The sequence below is a fragment of the Copadichromis virginalis genome, linkage group LG18, assembly GCF_057382275.1.
Source record: "Copadichromis virginalis isolate Kocher_CV1m ecotype Utaka linkage group LG18, C_Virginalis_male_GT1.1, whole genome shotgun sequence".
Lineage (NCBI taxonomy): Eukaryota > Metazoa > Chordata > Actinopteri > Cichliformes > Cichlidae > Copadichromis > Copadichromis virginalis.
In genome coordinates, this window is record NC_140635.1 from 9,955,784 (window position 1) to 9,977,727 (window position 21,944).

At 40.6% G+C, this 21,944-nt stretch overlaps 1 protein-coding gene across 3 annotated transcripts in view; it reads left to right on the forward strand.

Annotated features, from left to right (window-relative positions):
* Positions 1 to 21,944, forward strand: part of cadm3 (cell adhesion molecule 3) — a 112,346-nt gene that overhangs the window by 56,670 nt on the left and 33,732 nt on the right. For all 3 annotated transcript variants that reach the window (XM_085439905.1, XM_085439906.1, XM_085439907.1), the window contains 2 exons: positions 10,653 to 10,805; positions 16,908 to 17,045. In XM_085439905.1, coding sequence (XP_085296031.1) covers positions 10,653 to 10,805; positions 16,908 to 17,045 — 291 coding nt within the window. The remainder of the gene's footprint in view (positions 1 to 10,652; positions 10,806 to 16,907; positions 17,046 to 21,944) is intronic.

The window sequence follows — 21,944 nt, forward strand, 5'->3', positions numbered from 1 at the left end:
CCTCAGCTTGCTTCTTTCCATTGATTTTGCATACATTCATGCCGCTGCCTCTAAATTACTATTTTTGAAATCTTAAAGTAGGGTGAGAAGGACAAGTGAATTTAGAGGCAGCAAAAGGCAGTGGGAAGGATGGCAAAGTAGATAAAACAGACAGGGATGTGCGTTTATCAAGCGTTTCGTAGTTGGCGCACTGATCCAGGTTCAATTGACGCTCTCAGATCAGTGGGGACGGCTTGATCAAGGGAAGCCTGTGGTCACTGAACCCAGATCAGCTGTTGTTAGGATGGATAATTAGGGAGCTGGAAAGAATATTCAGAAACAGATGGTAGGATGGGTGAGACGTGTGGGAGAAAGACAGAGAGAGAAGAAAGAATGGAGGCTGTCTCTTTCGATGAGAGTGTGAGCTAAATGCATGAAATGTAAAACAAAATGGGAAAATGAGAGAGTGATGGAGAGGAAGATGGGGGATGGAGAAGGAGAAAGAAGTGGAAAGAGAAGAACAAGGCAGGGTTGGAGAAAGAATGGATTGATGACAAGAACAATTGTGACAGACGTAGGAGGGAGGGGTGAAATGCTGATTCGGTTTGAACCGAAGAGGAGGATAAGGACACGGAGAAGCCGGGTGGAAGACAGACGCAGACATATAAAAACTATATATGAAAAAAAATATTAGTCTGTAACTTACGTACTTTTTTTCAACAACACAGGTTTCTCTCCTGTTGTGCCAAAAAAGCAATTTTGAATATGAAAGAGTTCTCAGCATAGTGGAAACTTGGCTGGAAAGGCATAAAGAGGCAGATGAAAAAAAATAAAATACATGGATTTGCACTCGGTATGTGTTGCGAGAGAAACCCCACTACCAGCCCACCCCACCTGAATGTTTGAAGTTGAAAGAGCATGAGGAAGATTGAGGGAGGAGGAAGAGGAGGAGGTGCAGGAGGAAGATGAGTAGGCGAAAATAGCTACTGTGACCAGATCAACAGTTAGACCTTTGGGGAGTATCAACTCTCGAGTTTGAGCGGCAGACAAGAACCAACGTCTGGCCAAAGAACTACAAACACACACACATAAGCACAAGATGAAAAGACACCATCAGCACGGATGTAAAAAATATGTGTACACTGATAAACACATCTTGTAGTTGGTATGTAAGAGCGCACAAAGGCTAAATCTATCCGCCCGATACCATTTAGAAACCACTTACACTTCCCAACCACTTGTTTAGGCTGGTAGCACAAGGGTTTCTTGATCCTGTATATAGCTATTCAGTAATAAATTGTGAGGAAGTTTTACACAGTAATGTGCATTTCCTTGTGAATACAGTCAAATACTACGAATGCTACAGACACATGTGAGGAAAAAGTAGAACAACATACTTTTACAGTATGCAGCCTCTCTTTTCTTTGACTAAAGAATCAAACAGACAGAAATTTTTAAATTCAAGTGAATAATCTAGAATTGATTGCTACTGATTGCATTTAGGCTTTAAACATTGTTGATTAGTCACTATTACTGCGAGCGATTTAGTGATAAATCCCATCAGGCCGCCGTTTCATTCAAGAGCATTACTATAACTGTATGGTGCAAGGAGCAGGGTAATTGGGACAGAGCTGATATCGTGTCACCGTTGTTCACAGTGACACCTTGGCAAGGACACAAATGATACTTTCCGGTAGTAAACTGTTTATGGAGTTTGCAGTAGAAAAACTAAAACAACAATATAGTTGCAACTAAAAAGCAGATAATATGATACTTGCTTGCTAGATTTTAATCACTGAAGTGCTTTTATTAGAGATGGCGGTAGTTCTACTGTAATAATACTTGGTGTGAGTCCTGCACTGTGATTAATGTGGAAATTTCTTACTCTTTAGTGCCAATGTGTGTGTGTTTCCATTGCACCTCTGGACAAAGTGTGGCTAAAGCATGAAATCCCTTTGTGAATGCATGTAATTTTCTGTAGCTGTTAGTAACTGATACAGAATTAAGATTTAATTATGCACTTTGGTTATTGATTTTTGTTCCTGTTTATCATATTGTGTTTCCTCCCTGAGATTTGTGAAGCTTTAGAATGAAAGGTGAAATACCTGATGGAGCGCAGAACAAAAAGTGACACAGTATGCAGTGTTAAACAAGTAAAGTGCATCTGCACAGGATCAGAATATACTGTGTATTAATCATAAATGTTACGTGCTGTCATGTTTTCAATATGAGATTTTAATACAAAAATGTTAAATGATTCTACCCAGGAATGGAAAAGAGGCTGGCAAGAACAGACTTCTACATGGTAGCATGTTCTCCTTCTGAAACACTTAATTATTTCAGCTTTATTACTGAGAATTCATGGTTATTGTCTGGTTAGCAGATGGCTCTCTGTGCTGTGAAACCTGTGAGCTGCAGCTGAAGCTGCTATGCTGAAGAACCCAGTCAGAGGCACAAAAAGCAACTGTAACAAATTCAAAAGGAGCCTTTGTTACAAATTGGAACAAAATACTGCGCAACAGTCTCTGAATTCAACCAGAATTAAAAGGGAAATCAACAGCTGTATATTTCGTCACTTCTAAAAATGCATCTTTAACTTTAGCTTCCGAATACTGGTGCATGCAGCAAAATGTTAAGCTTGAAGACTGCATGCTCCTGGGAGACATAGATAATAAAGGGAATACTTTATTCATTTGGTGGCAACTGAAGCCAAAGATGCACAAAAGAAATACCAGCTGGACTTGTTGATTATTTTATTTTACAATAGACTATATAGAAAGATGGACATTGCTTCCAGGACCTATTGGTTTATGAAACCCTGTTTTGAAGCCTTAGCTTGACTGTCCCTCTTTTGCATTTTTAAAATCCTGACGCAACGTGTGAGTGAGAAACCAAGGACCCTAACATGGTAGTGGCTTGCCCATCACAAAGAAGCTTCTTCCTAAATCAAACACTGTTTTATCATCTGTTTTACTTCAAATTGAACAATACGTTTTTAAAATGAAGCTGGTGTTGTTTTCAATAAGGCTAATGATTGACTTCATAAACTGATAAGGGAAGCTTTTACTGTGGCCCTAAATCAAGTGATGGCCTTTTTTAAAATAGAATTAAGCATTTTTTGCAGGCAGTGGATTTGCCACCTTCTGACCATTTATCAGAATGTAGGTTTGAGGCGCTTCTAAATTAGCTTCATTTTTCAGACCGAGAGGCTACGTCCATCATTGATATGCAGTGTATTTTTTTTTTTGCCCTTTTGGCCTCCTGACAGGCTGCTAATGCCAGGCTATGTTTCTGTCATATATCCATACCACTGAGAACGTTAACATCTTAATCTTTGCAAATAGTGCAGAGTTTTGGATATTCTGCTTTCTAAACATTCGGATTCAGCAGAGGAGACTAGAGCACTGCCTTCCTTTGGTTCAGAAAGTTTGAAAAAATGTCTGTGTGTGTTTAAAGTTGTGAAGTCTAATCTTAGATGTTCAGAGTTTCATGTCTGTCCAAGCTTTGGATGTGTTCCAAATGTCAGCCACCTAACAAGTTCTGTGAGAAAATGAGCAGGGGCCTGTTCTTCGTACCGCGCTAAGTGAGTTAGCTGGATGAGATTGTTGACGATTTCGCGTGATCCTGGATCGTTCGGTTCCCCGAAGCCCATCCGGGACTTGCTGTCATAGCAACAGAGCCGTAAGCGTAAACCTGCTGGGGAGCAGGTTTACTTTATGTAAACAGGATTAGATCGCGGCCACGCAGGTATGCCCGCGTCATTCATACGAAAGCAACAGCGATATTCCACCACTGTTTCACCATAAATAAATAACATCAATGTAACTAAAGACAATGCAGCACCTGATCTATTTATTGATTTCACACAGATACATACAGGTCATTTCCTAAAAAAGGGAAATGTACTATTAACATTCTATTACATGTATGTGATTATTACAGATTTAATTCATATTTCAGAGTAGCAATTGTAAATTACTTTGTGTAATCAAGATGAGAGACCACGGCTATAAAAGCGAAGGTGGATTTGGGAAGTCTGTCGCAGCCATGTCCTGTCCGTATACGCGAGCCACCCATTGCGGAAGGTGCAAGATTGATAAGGAGAGTCCTCAGAATCCAGCGTATATTGCGGGACAGACAGGATCCTTTAGCTCAGCGCGACAGTGTGCTCATAGAGAGATATCGATTTTCCCGTGAGGGTATTATTTACTTAACCAACTTGTTGACGAGGGGGTGCAGGACCACCACCTGTCTTTTGTTGCTCTGCCCTTTTCTTGGTTGCTGTTATAAACAAACAGATTATTCCAGGGTCTCTTTCCAAGAGACTAAAAGCAATATAAGTGATAAATATTACCATTCTGTAGAATATTCTTATATTTCACTTTTACCTGTTCCCATGTTCTAGTGGGTCCTGTCGTGGCTCTAATGTGAAAGAGGATAAAATATAACATATTATAATATAATGTAATATAATATTGGATAATATAGTGTAATATAATAAATCTACCCTACCGCCTACTGGTGTTGGCCAGAGGGGCCGATGGCGCGATATGGCAGCCTGGCTTCTGTCAGTCTGCCCCAGGGCAGCTGTGGCTACAACTGTAGCTGCCTCCACCAGTGTGTGAATGTGAGAGTGACTGAATAGTGGCATTGTAAAGCGCTTTGGGTGCCTTGAAAAGCGCTATATAAATCCACTCCATTATTATTGTTATTATTAAATTACTTACGAGTTTAATTTGTCAGCAACTTCCTGCCAGCCCTCGCTCCTTGCTTTTGCAGCCTTTGCAGTGTTCCCTTGCGTTCTGATTAAACTCTGAAACTCCTGAAATCCCTCACTCAAGAGTTCTTGCTCTGCTGCCGAAAAATACCGAGCCGAGCGCGCTCCGTCGACATTTTCGCCGACCAATCAGAGGGTTGCCGATCAATGTTTCTACTATCGATGCGTAGCCCCTTTTACGACACCCAGTGATGTCACATTACTGCGTCCAGCTGTACTAATCGTCAATAGCAGGTGTGTTCGGGGAACCGGATTAGCGCGCTCACGGTTAGCGCGATGGTTTGGTCTTGGATGTTTCATTTGATCTTGGATGTAGTAAGCGACGTACGAAGCACAGGGCCCAGGCCTTCACTTCTGAGCTATATTCCTCTACCATAAAGCAGCCACACTCATATATAACGTTTGCGCCAGTCCAGTTTATCTCAAAACTAAGAAATTCATTATATCGAAGGAACAACAACCAAACATCAGTGTGTGACCTATTGACAGACTATTTATGTTGCCCACATCAGCAAGGCACAGCACATGTACAATTTTCAGGTGCTTCTGGATCGATACGTCCCCGTAACTAGATATCATATCGTTTTCGAAAATCCATCACACCTGTACTGGCAAGAAATATACATCGTTTATAATGAAAGAAGAAATAACCACCCAAAAGAGAGAGAGAGAGAGAGTAAGCGCCTGGAATGATTAGAAATGGGTGAGATGTAAGAGAGAAAGACGAAGAACAAGATGTGGGGGTGGGGGGGATGAGTAGAGATGAGGGGGAAGAGAATTAAGGAGACTGATAGTTGAGCACAAGGTCCAGGGGGCATGGATAAGTGTTTGTGTGTGTCTGTGTGTGCGAGAGTGAGTGACCGTATGCCTCACACACACCTACACACACACACCCACACAGAGAGGGTAGCTCATGAAGACAAATGTAGTGACCTTGCTTAGTGATAAGGCATGAAGATAAAGTAGTGTTGGATGAAATAACGGAAAAAAAATGCCAAGAGAAACAAAGGTGTGTGTGTCTGTGTGTGCGCATGTGTGCATGTTTGTGGGAGTGTGCAAGACAAAGATGGGAGAATAGACAGATGGAGTGATGAAGAGAAAGGGTGACAATAGTGAGACAGAAAGAATGACAAAAGGGTGATGAGACAAGCAGCCACAGATGTGGCTCAATACCGAGAACGCCAGATAAACAATAAGAAAAGAAAACAGAGGCAAGACAATATGAAACTTGACACACATGTTTGGACTGACCTACCTAATGCTCTCTCTTCAAGATTTCCAAGATCAAATAGCTTCTTACCCCCTGAAACTCTTGTTTTTGCTGACCACTTGTAGTTTCTGCAGGGTTTCACCTAATACACTGAAATCACTGATAAGTGTGATTTGTTAGAGGTGCAAGATCAACAGGAAGAGGTGAACAGTGTTGCCAAGTTAGCTGTTTTCTTCCTAGATTGTGACTTTCAATACCTTTGCTCTTTTGTGAACAAGTTATAGTGACAAAAGTATTCTACTTGGGCTGGTATTTGAGGAGAGGAGAACTATATTTTTTAAAATAAGGTGGTCAACCAAAGAGCCAGACAGATGTGTAAATAAGCTGTACATGTACCTACCTCCTGTCCACAAGTTTTTCATTTTGAACTTTAGCTTGACCATTTAAATTCAATTATTCTTTCTCAAAGAACACATTTTAGCAGAGTGGGTAAACTGTTTTTGGATTCTTCCATGACTCTTCCACGACAGCTCAAATATATATATATTTTTTTAAGTTACAGGTGAATAATCTGAAGCAATTAAAACACTTTATAAAATTATAATAACTTAAGCTAAAGCTAGCTAACTTGAATTTTTGACCTGAATCAGCCACGAAAAGTTCTTCTGCAGGCAGTCGTGTGACCTGCCAGGAGGTCCCTCCAAAGTAAGCCTTGACTCTTAGCAAACATCTTGGTCGGAGAGCAGTGTGATTATATGGTCAGTTATTTTGACTACGCTTTATAAATGAGTGGGGTGGGTGCAGTAACATGAATTTTAATGGTCTCTAGAATATTAAAAACTCGCACATAATTAGCAGTAATAGTAAACACTGCTTAAAAAGTTTGTCTCAAAATGAGATTTAAAGATTCATTTTGGGTAGAGAAAATCAAGAGAAAATACTAATTAGGCACACTTACATCTTTACTATGATAACAAGTAGATATCTCTCTCGACACCCATTTGAGGCTGTTGAACCTCTGCTGTCCAATTTTGTATTTTATTGAATGTCTTTTCATGTGAAAGCACACATCCACTACTCTTTCTATTGCTGGATCTTGGACTCAGCCAGGGTAGCCCATTGTCACTGATTCTATTCATGATTTTTTCATGACCAGAATTTATAGATGCAGCTGTGGAGGGTGTTAGCTGCCTTGGTCTCAGAATGTCATCTCTGCTTTTGCAGATGATGTGGTTCTGTTCAATTCCATTTTATTCATGTAGCACCAAATCACAACAACTGTTGCCTCAAGGTGCTTGTTACCCTCATCAAATGACCTCATACAGGGCAGTTTCCGGCCGAGCGTGAAGTAGCACCTGCGGAACAGGCTGAGACGATACACCATGCTCAGGTGGACTGGCAGACACTGGCAAGGCCACTATTCCTTTCTCCACCAATCCAGACACAAGAGCAGCTTTCAGCTCAGCCTTACGCAGAGCTGTGGAGACACAAATGCCATAAAATGCTGCCACCTCATGCAAATCCCTCTTCTTACAGGCGTCCAGCTGGACGCCTGTAAAAAGGTAGGTAGCCATTCAAAACCACAACAAAAAACTACCTGAGGCTAACAATAACAACAAAGAAGAACCATCTCCAACACGCAAATCAAAAACAGGTGGGAAATATGTGTGGCCACAGGTTAACCAATAAATAAAAATACCACCGACCCTCTCCCCAGACCTACCTACTAAAATCTTAGCCTAGTTAGCTTCTGGAGTGTACCAGGCTCGAGGCAACTTTAAAGGCTAAGCATCAAGTGCACAAAGCATCGACAAGCCTACCCCCGACAGGGAACTAAACATCACCCGCGATTACTCCAAAAATAAAAAAGGCAAAATAAAAAATGAGTGCCTGAAGGAGGAGCTGACGCTCAGCTAGACACTGTGCTAACCGGAGAGAGAGCACAGCAGATACAATACAACCAAATAAGCCACTGGCAAACAACTCACTAATACTCAATTGCTCTTCCTTCCATTCATATCCCGGACGAGCCCCCACATTGTTACGTCCCCACAATGAAGGTCCAGGGGTGTGTGTGGGGACTGGTAACAAATTGGTACAGAATGAAAGGAAAACAGACAGAGGTGTTTAGTAAATAAAATAGTTTTTATTATAGATAAACTTAACATAAAGAGCCGGCAATGCCGTTTTACCAATAACACTAGAAAAAGAAAAAGGTCGCAACAACAAAGAACATAACAGCCACACTACTCACGTGAAGCAGCTACACTGCTTCCAAAACTCCACACTATAGGATCACCTTCGGCACACAATGTGGGAACACCAGAGAAAAACCACCCTCTCACATCCAGTTCATCCCCAGTTTCTATGACCTCAGAGAGGTGTTTGCTAACTGGGCCCAGGTGGTAAATGAGGCCAATGAGCAGACGCTGTGTCCTGGGAAGAGAGAAGAGCAAGAGAGAGACAGAGGGGTGGAGCAAGAGAGGAAGAGGCGGAGAGAAAACACCACACCCACAGAAGGGCGGTTTCAGGAGGCCCAGCTAGGGCCGTAACAACCTCCTAGTCTGGTTCTCAGCTCCGACTTTGCGTTGGAATTGAGTTGCTGCCCAAGTGGAGTAGTATCTCTCATTCACAAGAGAGCGAAGGAGGGCGTGTGGTACTGGTAGACATAATGGTGCTGGATTGGTCTTTTGCGATGACGAAACAGCTGAGCGTGAAAGCTGAGCTGATTTACATTTCCATCTTCATCTAAGGCAACTAGTTGTGGTTAGTGACCAAAATCTCAGTCATTCATTCCCAAACCACTTCAACCACCAGTTGACTTCAAAGTGGGACGTTTTGGGCATGGCTAGCCTGGAGTAGGCTCTGGGGTAGACCCAGGACAAATGGATAGAATAGCTTAGATAGCTCAGTGTCTCACCAGAAGAGCTGAAGGAGGTGACTGGGAAGAGGGTAGACTGAGGCCCTCACAGCTAGAACTCGTAGAAGCAGTATATGATGGTTGGAAGAATGGATGGATCCTTCTAAGGACTGAGATCCTTATCTCGCTCTCCTCCTCTCTTATAATTATTCTGTCTGCACTGACTTTCCATTTTATTGTAGTTAAGCTAACATAGCTGTCCTAGTTTGAAACTGGGAGAAAACACAAAGAAGAACTTGCTAAAAAAACAAAAACTTTGAATGTGAAAACAAATCTGACTATTCACTGTACTTAAGCATGATGGCTTTTTCCAGGTGTCTGCTTTATCACAGCCTGCTTGTTTTGCGTTTAGCCATTATTTGCAGAGAGCCAGCTCTGCACAGAGAACAAAGCTGAAAAGTTTTTCTTGAGACAGAGAGATAGACAGATATACATCTAGATAGACAGACAGATAGGAAGGCAGGGAGACCGGCAGCAATCACAGAGCACAAACACTGCAGAGGTCAATGCTATCACGGAAACGAGCGGTTATTTCGTAGCATTTCATCATCATCATCTATCTCGGTCGCTTGCGCTCTCTCCCTCTTTCATGGCTGGATTTCTCATTGATGACAAAGCCATTTATGTCTCTCTTATTCTCCCTTCTCGCCTCCCTCCTCTTTATCCCCCCCATTCCCTTTCCTCTCCCTTCTGTTCCTCCTGGTCTCTCTCTAACTCTCCTCGCTATTTATGCTTCCTCTGTTTTATTTTTCAGCTTTTTTTTCCCTCTTGCACTTTTCCTCGTCTCTCATTCTCAATTTGCGTCTCCTTTCCATTCTCTCTTTGCTCTTTGTCTTCCTTTGCCTCGTTTGCACTTGCATCTCTATTTTTTACTCCTCTCGCACCTCATCTTCGTCACTCGTCCTTCTCCTCTCCGCCTTACATCATTTTTTCTTTCTCTAAACACCTCTCCCCCTCCCTCCTCCTTCTTCTCATTTTACCTTTCTCTTTCCCATGATTTAAATTCTGCGGATCATCTTTCTTACTTTCCTCTTTGCTTCTCACTCTGCCCTTCCCCTCCTTGCTCATCCTCCTTAGCGCACTTTCTTTCTCTCTTCCCACCTCCTGTCTTCCACCACCCCTTTCATTATTGTTTCTTTTCGTACTTTTTTCGAACTTGTGCATTTGCTGTTCCCCCTCATATATTCCTTACAAACATTTATCAGCCTTTTCTTTCCTTCATCTTCACCATTACCTTCTTAACTATTCATTTCTCTTCTCTCCCTATGTACCTTCCTTTCTAACTCATTCCCCTCCTTCTAACTCCCATTTTCTTGTTCTTTCAGTCTTTCTCCCTACTGTCTCACCTCTTGCACACCCTCCTCTCTATCACCATCCTCCCTGCTTCACTTTATTTTTTTTAACTGTCTGTGACGGTATTCTTTCTTCCCATACCTCTGTCACCTCCCTCCTTTTTTCATAATTTCTTTTATCGCATCCTTTTTCCTTTCCATTCTTGCCTCTTTCCTTTTCTCTGCTGTGTTTGATCATGCTCCACTCTCTTCTGTCTTCTTTCTTTTTTAAAAAAAATTTCTTTCTCTTTTATTTCATTAAAAAAAGAAACCCATATATAGCAGTCATTGGAAAAAAAAAACACTATTTCGCTCTCTAACTAAAGTTTAAAGGCAAAAATAACTGATAAATCAAACAAACACAGCTAATACAAGCTAAATCTCCTCAAACACTTCATAAAGTACATTTCTAATAATTGATATTCTCTTCCTCAGCGCTGAGAGACAACCGCATCCAGCTGTATCGCTCGACATCCACCGAGCTTTCCATCACCATCTCGGAGGTGCAGCTGTCTGACGAGGGAGAGTACACCTGCTCCATCTTCACCATGCCAGTCCGCACCGCCCGCGCCACCGTCACAGTGCTAGGTGGGTCACAAAAATATGTATAAAGCACACACTGTCAGTCACTCTTCATATTGTGGGAGAAATCTGTCATTTTGTATAGAAACTGCTTTACCTTTGATACTGTCAAACATATTTTTATATGAACTTATCCAGAAAGAAACCTGTGGATTTTTCATGTCTTAACTTGGTAAAGAGATAAAAGGACAAAAGTATAAAAGAAAGACGCTTTGCTCATTTTTTGATTTCAATAAAACCTTATTTGCTATAAGTCTAACCTTCCTGTCTCCTGTATGTCCTTGAAGGATCCCTAGGTTTTCATATTTTTCATATTTCTCTGTCTCTCGTAGGCTTTTCTAAAATATCTCTTTGTTCACACTCAGGGCTAATGGTCCACAATGGCATTCTTGTCTCCATTGTTCACCCTCAGCTTGCCTCTTTTGAGGCTGATTGACATTTGTACAAATCAGCTTGACTGCAGTCTGTCTTAATTTGTGACAAATTAAAATGGATTATTCAAAGCTTCTGACATATGCTATTATCACCCCACTCAGTTTTCAAGTTGTTTATTCCCACTTTCATGGGAAATACTACTACAATTATTCCAAGCTGCATTCAGAGTGCACATTCAGAAAGTAAACGCAGGTGTTTTAAATTGCAGAAAAGTCCAACTTGACTTGTCGAGCTGTAAACAACTGGCTTCAATTCATCTTGATACATCGCCGTGGTATTTTGCTAGTGCGACCTACTCGCAGAGTTTACCCCCATGCTAAATGAAATTTTCCTTTGTTAATGTCAAACTTGCTTGCACTGGTACGCTAGCATTTTAATGCTGAATCTTCACAAAGTTTGGTGAATGATTGAATCAAATAGAATGTGTTTAATTTGTGCAGTAAAAGACAGAGAGATCCCCACCTTTAGTTCAGAGTATAGATGAAGTTGGAAAAGCACCTAAAACAACCATTTCCCATTAAGCTACCCAACTTCAAATCAAAAGGTCTACTCTGCCAATCTTCTGTGCCACTAAATAAAACAAGAAAACATGTTTAAATATTTAACAGAACATCTGAATGCTAGTACTCAATAGTCTTCCATGTAATGGTTTCATACTGTTGCTTAAATCTGTGCATAAGGTTGTGGAGATATTATTGAGAGATATTATTGCCAATAAATCAAAGAATTAAAAACATCCAGATTTTCCAAAATTGAAATAAAGTTTAGGTCACCAAAAAGTGAAAAGTTATGCAAGTTTAACAGAACAGTTTGCACAATGATAAATGTGTTATCTTCCAGTTCCTACAGGTGTCCCAGTGTTTGCTGCTTTGTTTTTGCTTCTGTCCACTTCATCTCAAACCAGCTCAATGACTTTTAAGTCTGGTCTTCCATCATTTAAAGACTACCATCTAGTTCTTTTCTCCTAATGTTTTGGGTCATTACCTTGTTGTAGAATGAGCCCCGGATAAACCAATGTGTCTTCCGCTGCCTTTTCCCCACCATTTGGACAGCAGTATACAGTACTAAAAATACACCAGTGGGTGTCATAACAGTTTCTTTCAACATTGCCCTCATATGGACACAGGTTTAGGTAAGTAAGCCGGGGCATCTATAAGAACTGTTAATTTAGTTCCACAGCTACAAAGCATTAGATGAATAGGTTTGTAATCAGTGAAAGAAGTGTGTTTAATCGGAAATTGAGCTTTTAAAACTTCTTTACCTTACTTTTCTACATTTTGGTATTTTTACATTGGAATTAAACTGCACATATTAGCCCCCCCCCCCCCCCCCCCCCAAAAAAAAAAAGTCAAAATAAAAATAAAATTGAATACATTGGTGCAATCTGAAGGGTAATGCAAGTGTAATGAATGCCTGCAGCCTTGAATAAATTGCCATCATCCCGTCAGTGGAGAGTAGGCTGTTTTATTGATTGGATATTGGCGTAATTGGCTTTGGACGCTCTTTCAGGTATTGACTTTTATTAGCTGAGTTTTTACTGGCTCTCTGTGTCAGCTTATTCTGTCTATATTTAATGATTTTACTTTGCATGCTTGGCAATAGTGGAATGCACCAACGCATAAACAAAAGATAATTATTTTATACATGGAAAAAGCAACTGGCGGGATATTTCTGGGAGGCAATGATGGACAAATTCACAGCCAACACTTAAGGGCATCTAGTGCCACTTCTAAATTGGTGTGTAATGAATTTAAGTCATTATTTGTGCTGAAAACTCTCACATTAGTATGTATTCAATAAAGTGGACTTCCATTATTTCATTTTGCATTTCCTTCTAACATGGAGATAGAATTAATATTTACTGTAAGTTAATTTGTGATATTGATGAGATGCAATTTCCTCTCGCTTTTGATTCAGCACTTTATAATTTGCCAGCAAATTCCTGGCTGAAAAACCAAGCTGCAGAGGGTTTCGGCCTAATTCTCTTGGAGAATGCACTTAGTGGAAACAAGAGATTTACATTTAGGGTGGGGCATGATTGCTCTGTGATTGTTCTGTGGCTCAGCGGGCAAAGGCTTTTCCCCCATATTTGAAATTAGTCAATCAACAACACCAAAATGATGAATTCAATCACTATTGTTGAAACGTATCCCAAATGTTTTGTCAGTGCTACAATATTGAAAATAATAAAACCTAGTTCCCCTGGACAACATAAGCAGTGTGCTCAATAATGATTTTTTTAAATTCATATTTTGGGGGGGGGGGGGGGGGGGGAGGTAGGTATACTTTGAAGCAAGCATGAGGGCGGGTCCACTTGAGCTCTTAAGAGCCAAATTAACACGAGAATCATTTCTCAGTATTTACTTAAATTTTGCAGTAATTGTGTTTCAAGCATCTTTTATTCTCTGTAATTGACGGCTGTGACACTGTATTCTGCGTTCAATAAATATTTCATGGCTCCTGAGAGGGAGCAAACCCATTAAAAATGTATGGTAAAATGTCTAAAAAAACGCATGGACCCCCTATGGGAAAATCAAGCAAAGATATCGAGTTTTGGCAGAGCAGCATTTGTGTGCATGTTTCATCCTTGTTTTGACTTGTTCTGACCGTCGTGCACAATCACACATCAGCACATAACTGGTGAGCGTGGCCAGTTTGCATGTGTCTGTGAGAAGGAAATGTGTGGCATGCCTCCGCTCTTGAGCTAACCATAGAATAATTTATAATGGCTTTATTCTCTTTTATTCTACTTGTAGAGGAAAGGGTCTCAACAGGACTTCTCCAGCCAATTCTATATATCCAGTATTATTCCCTTATTAATATTCAATGCTACTTTACTGCCAGAGAGCTTCTGCACACAGTGCACTACATCAAATACCGCTACATTAAAAATTGACCACATTTTTTTTTAATGTATACCATGGCTAGTTCACAGCACTTTTTTTTGACTCTTCTGTTCGTCTTTTTGCAGTGGTTTGGACAAAATACTATAAATACATTCTGTTAATCTGTTTTCTGTCATTTGCTGTTTCCTGAATTTTATAAATATTTTGGAACAAAAAGTAATAAAATATAAATTTTCTTTCTTTCCTTTATGGCCTGGTCCTAAATCCATCTAAACTGTTGGCTTAACCATCTCCGCTTTCTCTCCTGCTATATAAGCAACTCTGTCTTTCCTGCCTTAATGCATAAGAAGGCAGTTTGCAGTCAAACCGAATGTTTATTATTTGCAAAAGCAGAATGACAGTAAGCGCCGCCAACATTTAGAGAAATGTGCCGCTCGCAAAAGCTGCAGATGGTGTATTGCAAGTTTAGAAATTTTTCTCCTCTTACCTTCAGCCATGGTGGTGAAGAAAAGTGGATACTGAAATATTTGGCAGAATGGATGTTTAGTCTTTTTTCTGCTTGCATTGTTTTCACTTGTGCTCCAAGTTAAAATAGCAGTTAAGCAAAAAATGTGTTTAACCAACTGTGCCAGAATCTGGAAGAACACCCTCTGGGAGAGTAGCATGAAATTTTGGTTTGGCAGCAGGGCATCTGGTGTTTCACTTGGCTAAAGTTTTTTGTTTTTTTTTCACCTGACCTTTGGCTCATGCTGTGTTTCTGTCCCTCTCTTTCACTCCTGTAAATGGTCATCCAGGCCACCAGTATTCTTGCACAAATTGCGTTCACCTTGTCTTTTAGATAATGAATCCTGGAAGTTGCAATTAATATTGTATGCAAAATATGATCTACTTGACATTATGAGCTGACCTGAGAATGAATGCAATGCTGACTGAAACTGTAGAAATACATACATGCAGAACCCTTGCTGCTGATTTTGAAGGGATAATGCGTTATTATTATTCTCACTGAATTAATTGCTTTTCCATGATCATCAGTAGACAGCCGTCGTGCCATTTGGGGCTTCACTGCGACTGTTGGAATACTTAATATGTGTGCCACAAGTACTGTTGTAATGTTAAGTTAATGAAGGATTTAATCGTTTTCCTTTGGGAATATTTTCTTCTATATTTGGTTTCTGTAAGCTACCATCGTGTTTTGAAGTCTTGTTAAAAATGTGGTGAGCGTTTCAAATTTTTCATGAGACTGTGAAATGCGCAGGAGAATATGACCTTTTTTTGTGGATAAAGAGAAAAATTAGACAGAGTTAAGGGTTTGTTGTATGTTTTTTGTGTAATTACCCAGTGAAATGTGTTTTGCAGTTAATTCAAACATAAATTTAAAAAACAAAACACTTTTGTTCTTGTAATTGATTTACTGTACACTTTTTTGCAATAAAAGGCATTGCTATAAATTTCCTTACAGCCCCATGCATGGGGTGGGTCCTTTGGCAGTTTTATAGAGACGAGTTTCTTTCCGAATGTTCTAAAATGTATTGTTTGTGCTAACACCAACATCTATTTCATCCGAAGTATTTTCCCCTCACTGCATCAAATACTGGCCTTCTGTCAGATGCTGATCGTGTCCCTCTCGGCGATATTGGACACTGATGGATCACGGCCATGTTTTAAAAAGTGATAATGTCTGCTTTAGGAAGCTGCAAAGTTGGAGGTTTTCGCAGGTTTCTTAGCCAGGAGACTGCAGTTTGTGTCCCATTTGGAATGCTGTACTTTGCATTTTTTCCTTTATTTTCCCTCACCGATTTGTTATCATCTGACTCATATCCACTAGTTTAGATACTTAAAACTGCTGGCCTTGGTTCAGTTGGGTTCAGGAAAATATTGTAACATGTGTTAAAGTACATGGCTAGGCTGCTGCCTCTGCGACTCTGCCCCGGATAAGCGCAAGAGAATGGATGGATGGATTGTGTTAAAGTATACCCCTTCACAACATCAACCCTGCAAGTTGAACAATTACACTGGTCATTTAAATATGACACAAGCATCCCTAAGTGACGGGTTGGGAGTGAAAGATGTGAGACACCAGCAGCTTTGACGAAAACGTCAGTATTTGACAGCCTAGTAATGAGAATGAGCTGTTTAGTCACAGCAGTTCACCAACTGAGCTTAAATGCTTCTGCAAGTTATGCCATCTTACTGCTTTTCAGACAGGCATGCAGATTTCTTGTTTTCTCATTTTATTTTAAAAGACAAAACAAAAAACTGAGATATTTGCTCTGGGAAGCTGGAACTGGGGGAGTGTTTTGCCTCTGGGCTGCAAACATTAAACTCGGATGCCCATTCAGCCCAAAGAGGTGTAACTGTGCTGTGTTTAGCTAACAGAAGCAAGTCACTTCCTTCTGAGACTGAAACAGTCATTATCTGCACATCCTAATTGGCCGCCTGTTAGCAAAACTGGGGGGAAAAAATGTCTAGTGCACCAGTCATGGCAGATACTTATAATAGAGACAGCATGTTCTGATTCTTCTGGAAGGTCAGAGCTGCTGTGAAATGGTTACGAACCATATTGGGTGCAAATCATAGCAAGCCTGCATCATTATTTTTCTCCCAGCTGGATTCTATCAGAGCTTTCCAAGTTGCCCAAATAGATTCAAGCTTGTCTGCGATATTGTGGATGCTGCTGCACATTTTGCTGATAGGCCACAACTTTGCAGACACATGCAGTACTTGTTAGAAACTCAGCAACTGGCCTTAATTTTACAAGGTTAGCCCTGCTGCATAAAAGTCTTCTCCTTCTCTCTTTCTAACTCTAAAACTCTTTACTCTTTAGGTGTGCCCGGCAAGCCTCAGATCTCAGGCTTTGAGCATGTAGTGAAGGAGGGGGAAAAAGTCACCCTGACCTGCACCAGCACTGGCAGCAAACCCCCCGCCACGTTGCACTGGTACAAAGGAGACCAGCTGCTGAAAGGTGAGAGATACGGACAGTGCGTGCAATGCTTTGTGTCTCTCTTTATAATTTTGTGTTATGTGCACGAGGATGTTGTGAGGTCAAGAAAAATGTGTGTTGCACATGTTAGTTTTTGTACTCTAGCTTGTACTCCTGGTGAGGATTGTATGGGTGTGGCTGTGTGTTTGTTTAGGAAAGCTTGTGTGTCATTATGCAGCTGGAAGGATACTCTGAAGGAATGCAAGGATGTGTTTTTTACTTGTGGTGTGTTTGTGTGAGGTTTCTGTGGTCACAAGTGTTTATGGGTGACTGTCATCCTTGATTGTACGCTGTGTATGGGTATTTGCAAGCGCGTATGCGACATTGGTGCGCATATGCCTCACGTTTGAGCATTTGCAAGATCATGCTGCGTGTGTATTGCGTCCTTGCCATATTGCCTGCTGTCTCTCTGTGTGCCCTGAACCTGTGTGTGCATATGTGTGTGTGCATGTGCGAGAGCAAGCTGCTTGTGAGCCCGAGTCCAGAAACGTGCTGCGTGTGCGCCCTTCTTTCCCATCATTCGTTCACACATGTGGTGGCTTTTATTATATTTTGTGTGTGTTGTTCCATAGCTTATTTGCACAAGTGCACGTGTATGTTGAGCCGCAGCATATCTGCAACTGGGAGTGACACAACAGAGAGCAAGAGATAGCGTGGGTCGGATCTAGCTAGGGATAACGAAAGAATCCAGCAATAAAAGGCAGGGCGGAGGAGAGGATGAAGGGATGAGGTTGAACAGAGAAACTGAGGTAGGGAGAGCTTTGCATGAGGTCAGGCTGACTAGTCTTTTGTTACAGATAAACGGGAGAAATGAGAAGGGAAGAAAGAGGAAGAGGCACAGCAAAGACAGAGAGGATGTCATGAGAGGACAAATTAACTGGCTTCTTCCAAACAGATAAGCTGAAAATCAAGGAGACGATTGGCAGCTTCTGACTCACAGTGGTATTGGCCGTGCTTTCGTTTCTCCAAATTGCAACCATCTTTCCCATAACCCCCCCTGCTTCTTGTTTCTAAATCAGTCAGAGGTTTTCTGTTTTGCTTTACCGAGCAGAACAAACATGTTTGAAGTGTTGTTTCTGTCGCCCTTTCGCTCCTTCCACCATCTGCCCTCACACGAAAAAAAAAAACAAAACTCTGTAAGCTTTAAGCTCTCATTGTCCTGGAAGAACAGCGCTCTCTGTCTGTCGTCACAGCTCTCCAACAGATGCCACAAATCCTACTTTATATACAGTACTTTTTTCCAGTAATTACATTAATATAATAAGATAAAGATTTATTGATGTAAAAATGGACGCTCAGGCTTTGTAATGCAAAAATGCCCATCATTTGCCCTGATGCTTTGGCACTGTGTTAGTGTTTGCTATAATTATGGATTGAAAGGACTCAAAAGAATGGACTAAAGCTACAAAGTGAAGGAGTAATGGGAGAGCTGCCCGGCTGAGGACAGATTATCTGGTCCTTTTGTTACAGCTGAACTAAAAGCAGGAGACAGAAAGGAAGGAGATTGTTGCTTTTTAGAAACTGGATTTCTGTTTAAAGGCTCACTTCACCCAAAATACAAATAGCTGCTTTTTTCCTGTATGTACCTGTAATGCCACTTCAAAGCATTCACAGCCCAAATACTGCCGTTCTGTTTGATGCCACTGCCATCACAGAGATACACACAATATTGTCCTTGTCACTAGTGCCATTGTATACAGAGAGATAGCACTCCTTTTTTGCAAAGTGGCAACATTTCCATTTAGAGGCTGGAGTGGTGGTCACAAGTTTGCCGGCCAGGCTTGGGACTTTATTTTTAACTTTAATGTCAATTGCTTATTGGATTGTCTTCCTCTTGCATTTTAATTTTGCTTTTACTTCATAATTATCATTAGTAATAAATCTTTGCCTTTTTTTTTTCTTAAATAAAAGGTTGCGGTAAGGTTTAAATATGTCCCTTTCTCAACATAAGTCCTGCATATCATCTAATGATGCTTATCCATTGCTTTTAAATGCAACGGCAATGAGAACAGGCTAGCTACACCAATAATTTTGGTCTTATTTGCCCAGTTTTTGAGATAAACACTGTAAGTGAATGTTATTTTGTTTGTAGCGCTCTATTGCGTATATTAGAGCAGGGCGATATGACCAAAAATATTTATCACGATATACATTTGAAAATTTGCGATAACGATATAACTGACGATATAATTGACACTAGACAAAATACTTTACAACTCCACAACTTTATTAGTGCAAAAAACCCCATCAATGTATTTTCACTTAAACAAGCAGCTGTTTTTTATGTGCATTAAAGTTATATAAAAATATAACAGTGCAAATTCCTCGCTGACAGTTTAACCAAAAGGCATTTCCAGTGGAAATTGGCCGACATATCCTCAGCATAACCATGTATAATATCCACAAAACTTAAAAAGAGGTTATACACACACAACATGGTAATATTATGTTGAAGCACAGTACGTATCACTCCGCGAGGCTCCTGCCTACGATAGCCGTAATGCTCCGACAATCCATCAAGCGGTGCGGGTTCGTAGCTTAGCAAAGTCGTACTAAAACATTTGACAGATTTTCAAGCGTCGTGTACATGAAATCGTTTTGAGGTCAGTAAACACAACCAGAACTCATACATAAGGCACACGGGATTATAAGGGGCACTGTCGATTTTCAGAAAAATCAAAGGATTGATTTTAAGTGTGTCGTATTTTCCAAACAACACAGTAATAACGACGGCCCGCTAGCATGCTCTACCAAAAATAGTACTTTGTTGTGTATCTGATGGACGAAAGCTAAACCAGTTCCACACCACTGAAGTTGCAGCATTTTTACAAACCAATTCTGCTTCATCCGTTTCATTCAACGATCCACTTTTGCTCTTCTCATTCTGCGTCACTGCCATGTGCGTATGTAAACAAAGGCACTTCGCATGCGCGTTTTACCCATATTCTATCGCGATTTCATTTTCCTATCGTTGCCCGGAATTACACCGGTATTACCGTGAACGGTATGATATAGCCCAGCCCTAGCGTATATGTTTCATTTAGAAATTCAACAGCAGCATGTCTTTCCACAGACATGGTGGCGATTTCATATGCTAAAGAAACAGTCGTATCCCCGGGAGTTATGTATTTGCATTGCACATAGCCACACTGCATGATTTACATACATAGTGTTTAATGTCATTCCACAGAGTAGGGAGGCTTTACACAGCAAGACGGAAATTAAAGGTGTGGAAGTTCTGAGACTTGATAGAAAGAAAGTTTGTATTCTGTGATTTGCTCATTTCACTGTCATCAGAACCTTTCCCAATTCTTGTGTGTGTGTGTCTTAGCTATATGCACATCTTAAATGGCCACTCTAGCAGACTTCTAGTGGAAAAACAGAATGTTACGTGACTCAAAACTGATGCATTCACAATTTGTTCCATTTATGGGCTAAATTCTGAAATACTTCATCCTATAGTTCCCATAATGCAATATAAAGGTGTTGTTCAGACTTTCTTATTCCTGCTAAAGCCACATGGTTGTGGTTAAATAGTCAAATTTTCTTAGGAAGGTTCTCAGCTGAGTGACCCAGAAGTGTCAGACAGAATAACATGTTCCATAACATTCTCCTGATGTTATGGTAAGGTGTTTTTGAGCCTCTGTTATCTCCTGTAGCACTGGATACTGGGCCATCCTTTATAAAAGGTGAGCAGATAATGCTGTCCTAGAATTCAAAGTGACACACTATCAGACGGCGCAGGAACAGAAACAATCAACATAATTGACAAGCTAGAGATCGTCATATAATTTACTGCTGTCTCCCTCGTGCCGTAATTTGCTGTTTTGCCAGCTTTTAGGATAATCCATAATTAATTTTACTTCAGAGATGCCAGAAGCCTTAAAAAGGCAATTTTCAATGTAGATAATGTCTTCAGCAGGAGAACAAAATAGGAGTGGACAGCGGGTGAGCAGCATTTCCTAACACAACCATTTAATTTCACCGTTGTTGCTGATATTTTGTAAACCAACATAGTAAAAAAGCATGAGGTGTAATTACAGTTCATTTTCAGGATGTTGTAGTTTTAACATAACAGATTCATGTCAGCAAGCAGCCAGGATGTAAATTTATCTTTGTCAAACTCCTTATCTCTCAACCTTCATCACGTTTCCCACTAAGGTCAAGGAAAACTCATGAGTAAAAACACATAGGCGGTAAATTTTTTGACTTTTTGACTCCAGTCCTTTTCTTTTGAACTTTGCCCTCTTCATTTAGCAGCTTCATTTCCTCCCACTGAAATAGCCCAGATGACATCATTCACCTTGTCATAATTAGGATATTAAACACCATGTACAAAATTACCGGGTCCGTGCCCCTGCCTTGTACAGATATCGCAAAAATTAATGAATTTGTAAAACATTAAGTGTTCCTCGAGGTTTTGCTGAATCACTGATCTGGCTTGGTGAAAGGGTTGCATGTAAAGTATACAGACATAGTTTATTTTGTAGAATTTGGATGAACCCAGCTTTTGAAATGGAGTGAGCACAGAGAGTAATAGAGACACACCAAGAGAGATTTGAAGGAGATCAACTCCATATGAATGATGTTGTGTTTGAGGCCTCGCTCAGCCATCCTGACACTGCGCAACACCAATCAGTCATTGCTGGGATGACACACACTCTGTCACAAACACAAAGACAAACCCACACACACACACAGAAACACAAACCCATTCGGTTCAATACACAAACATTAATAATGGACAGATAATAATCATACACACACAAAGTGCTCATCTCCGGCTATATCACAGAAGAGCACCACGGGTCAGTGTGCTATTATTACAGGTTCTCATTCATGCAGCTGCGGTGTTTGTTTGTGTGCGAGTCCAAGCGTGTG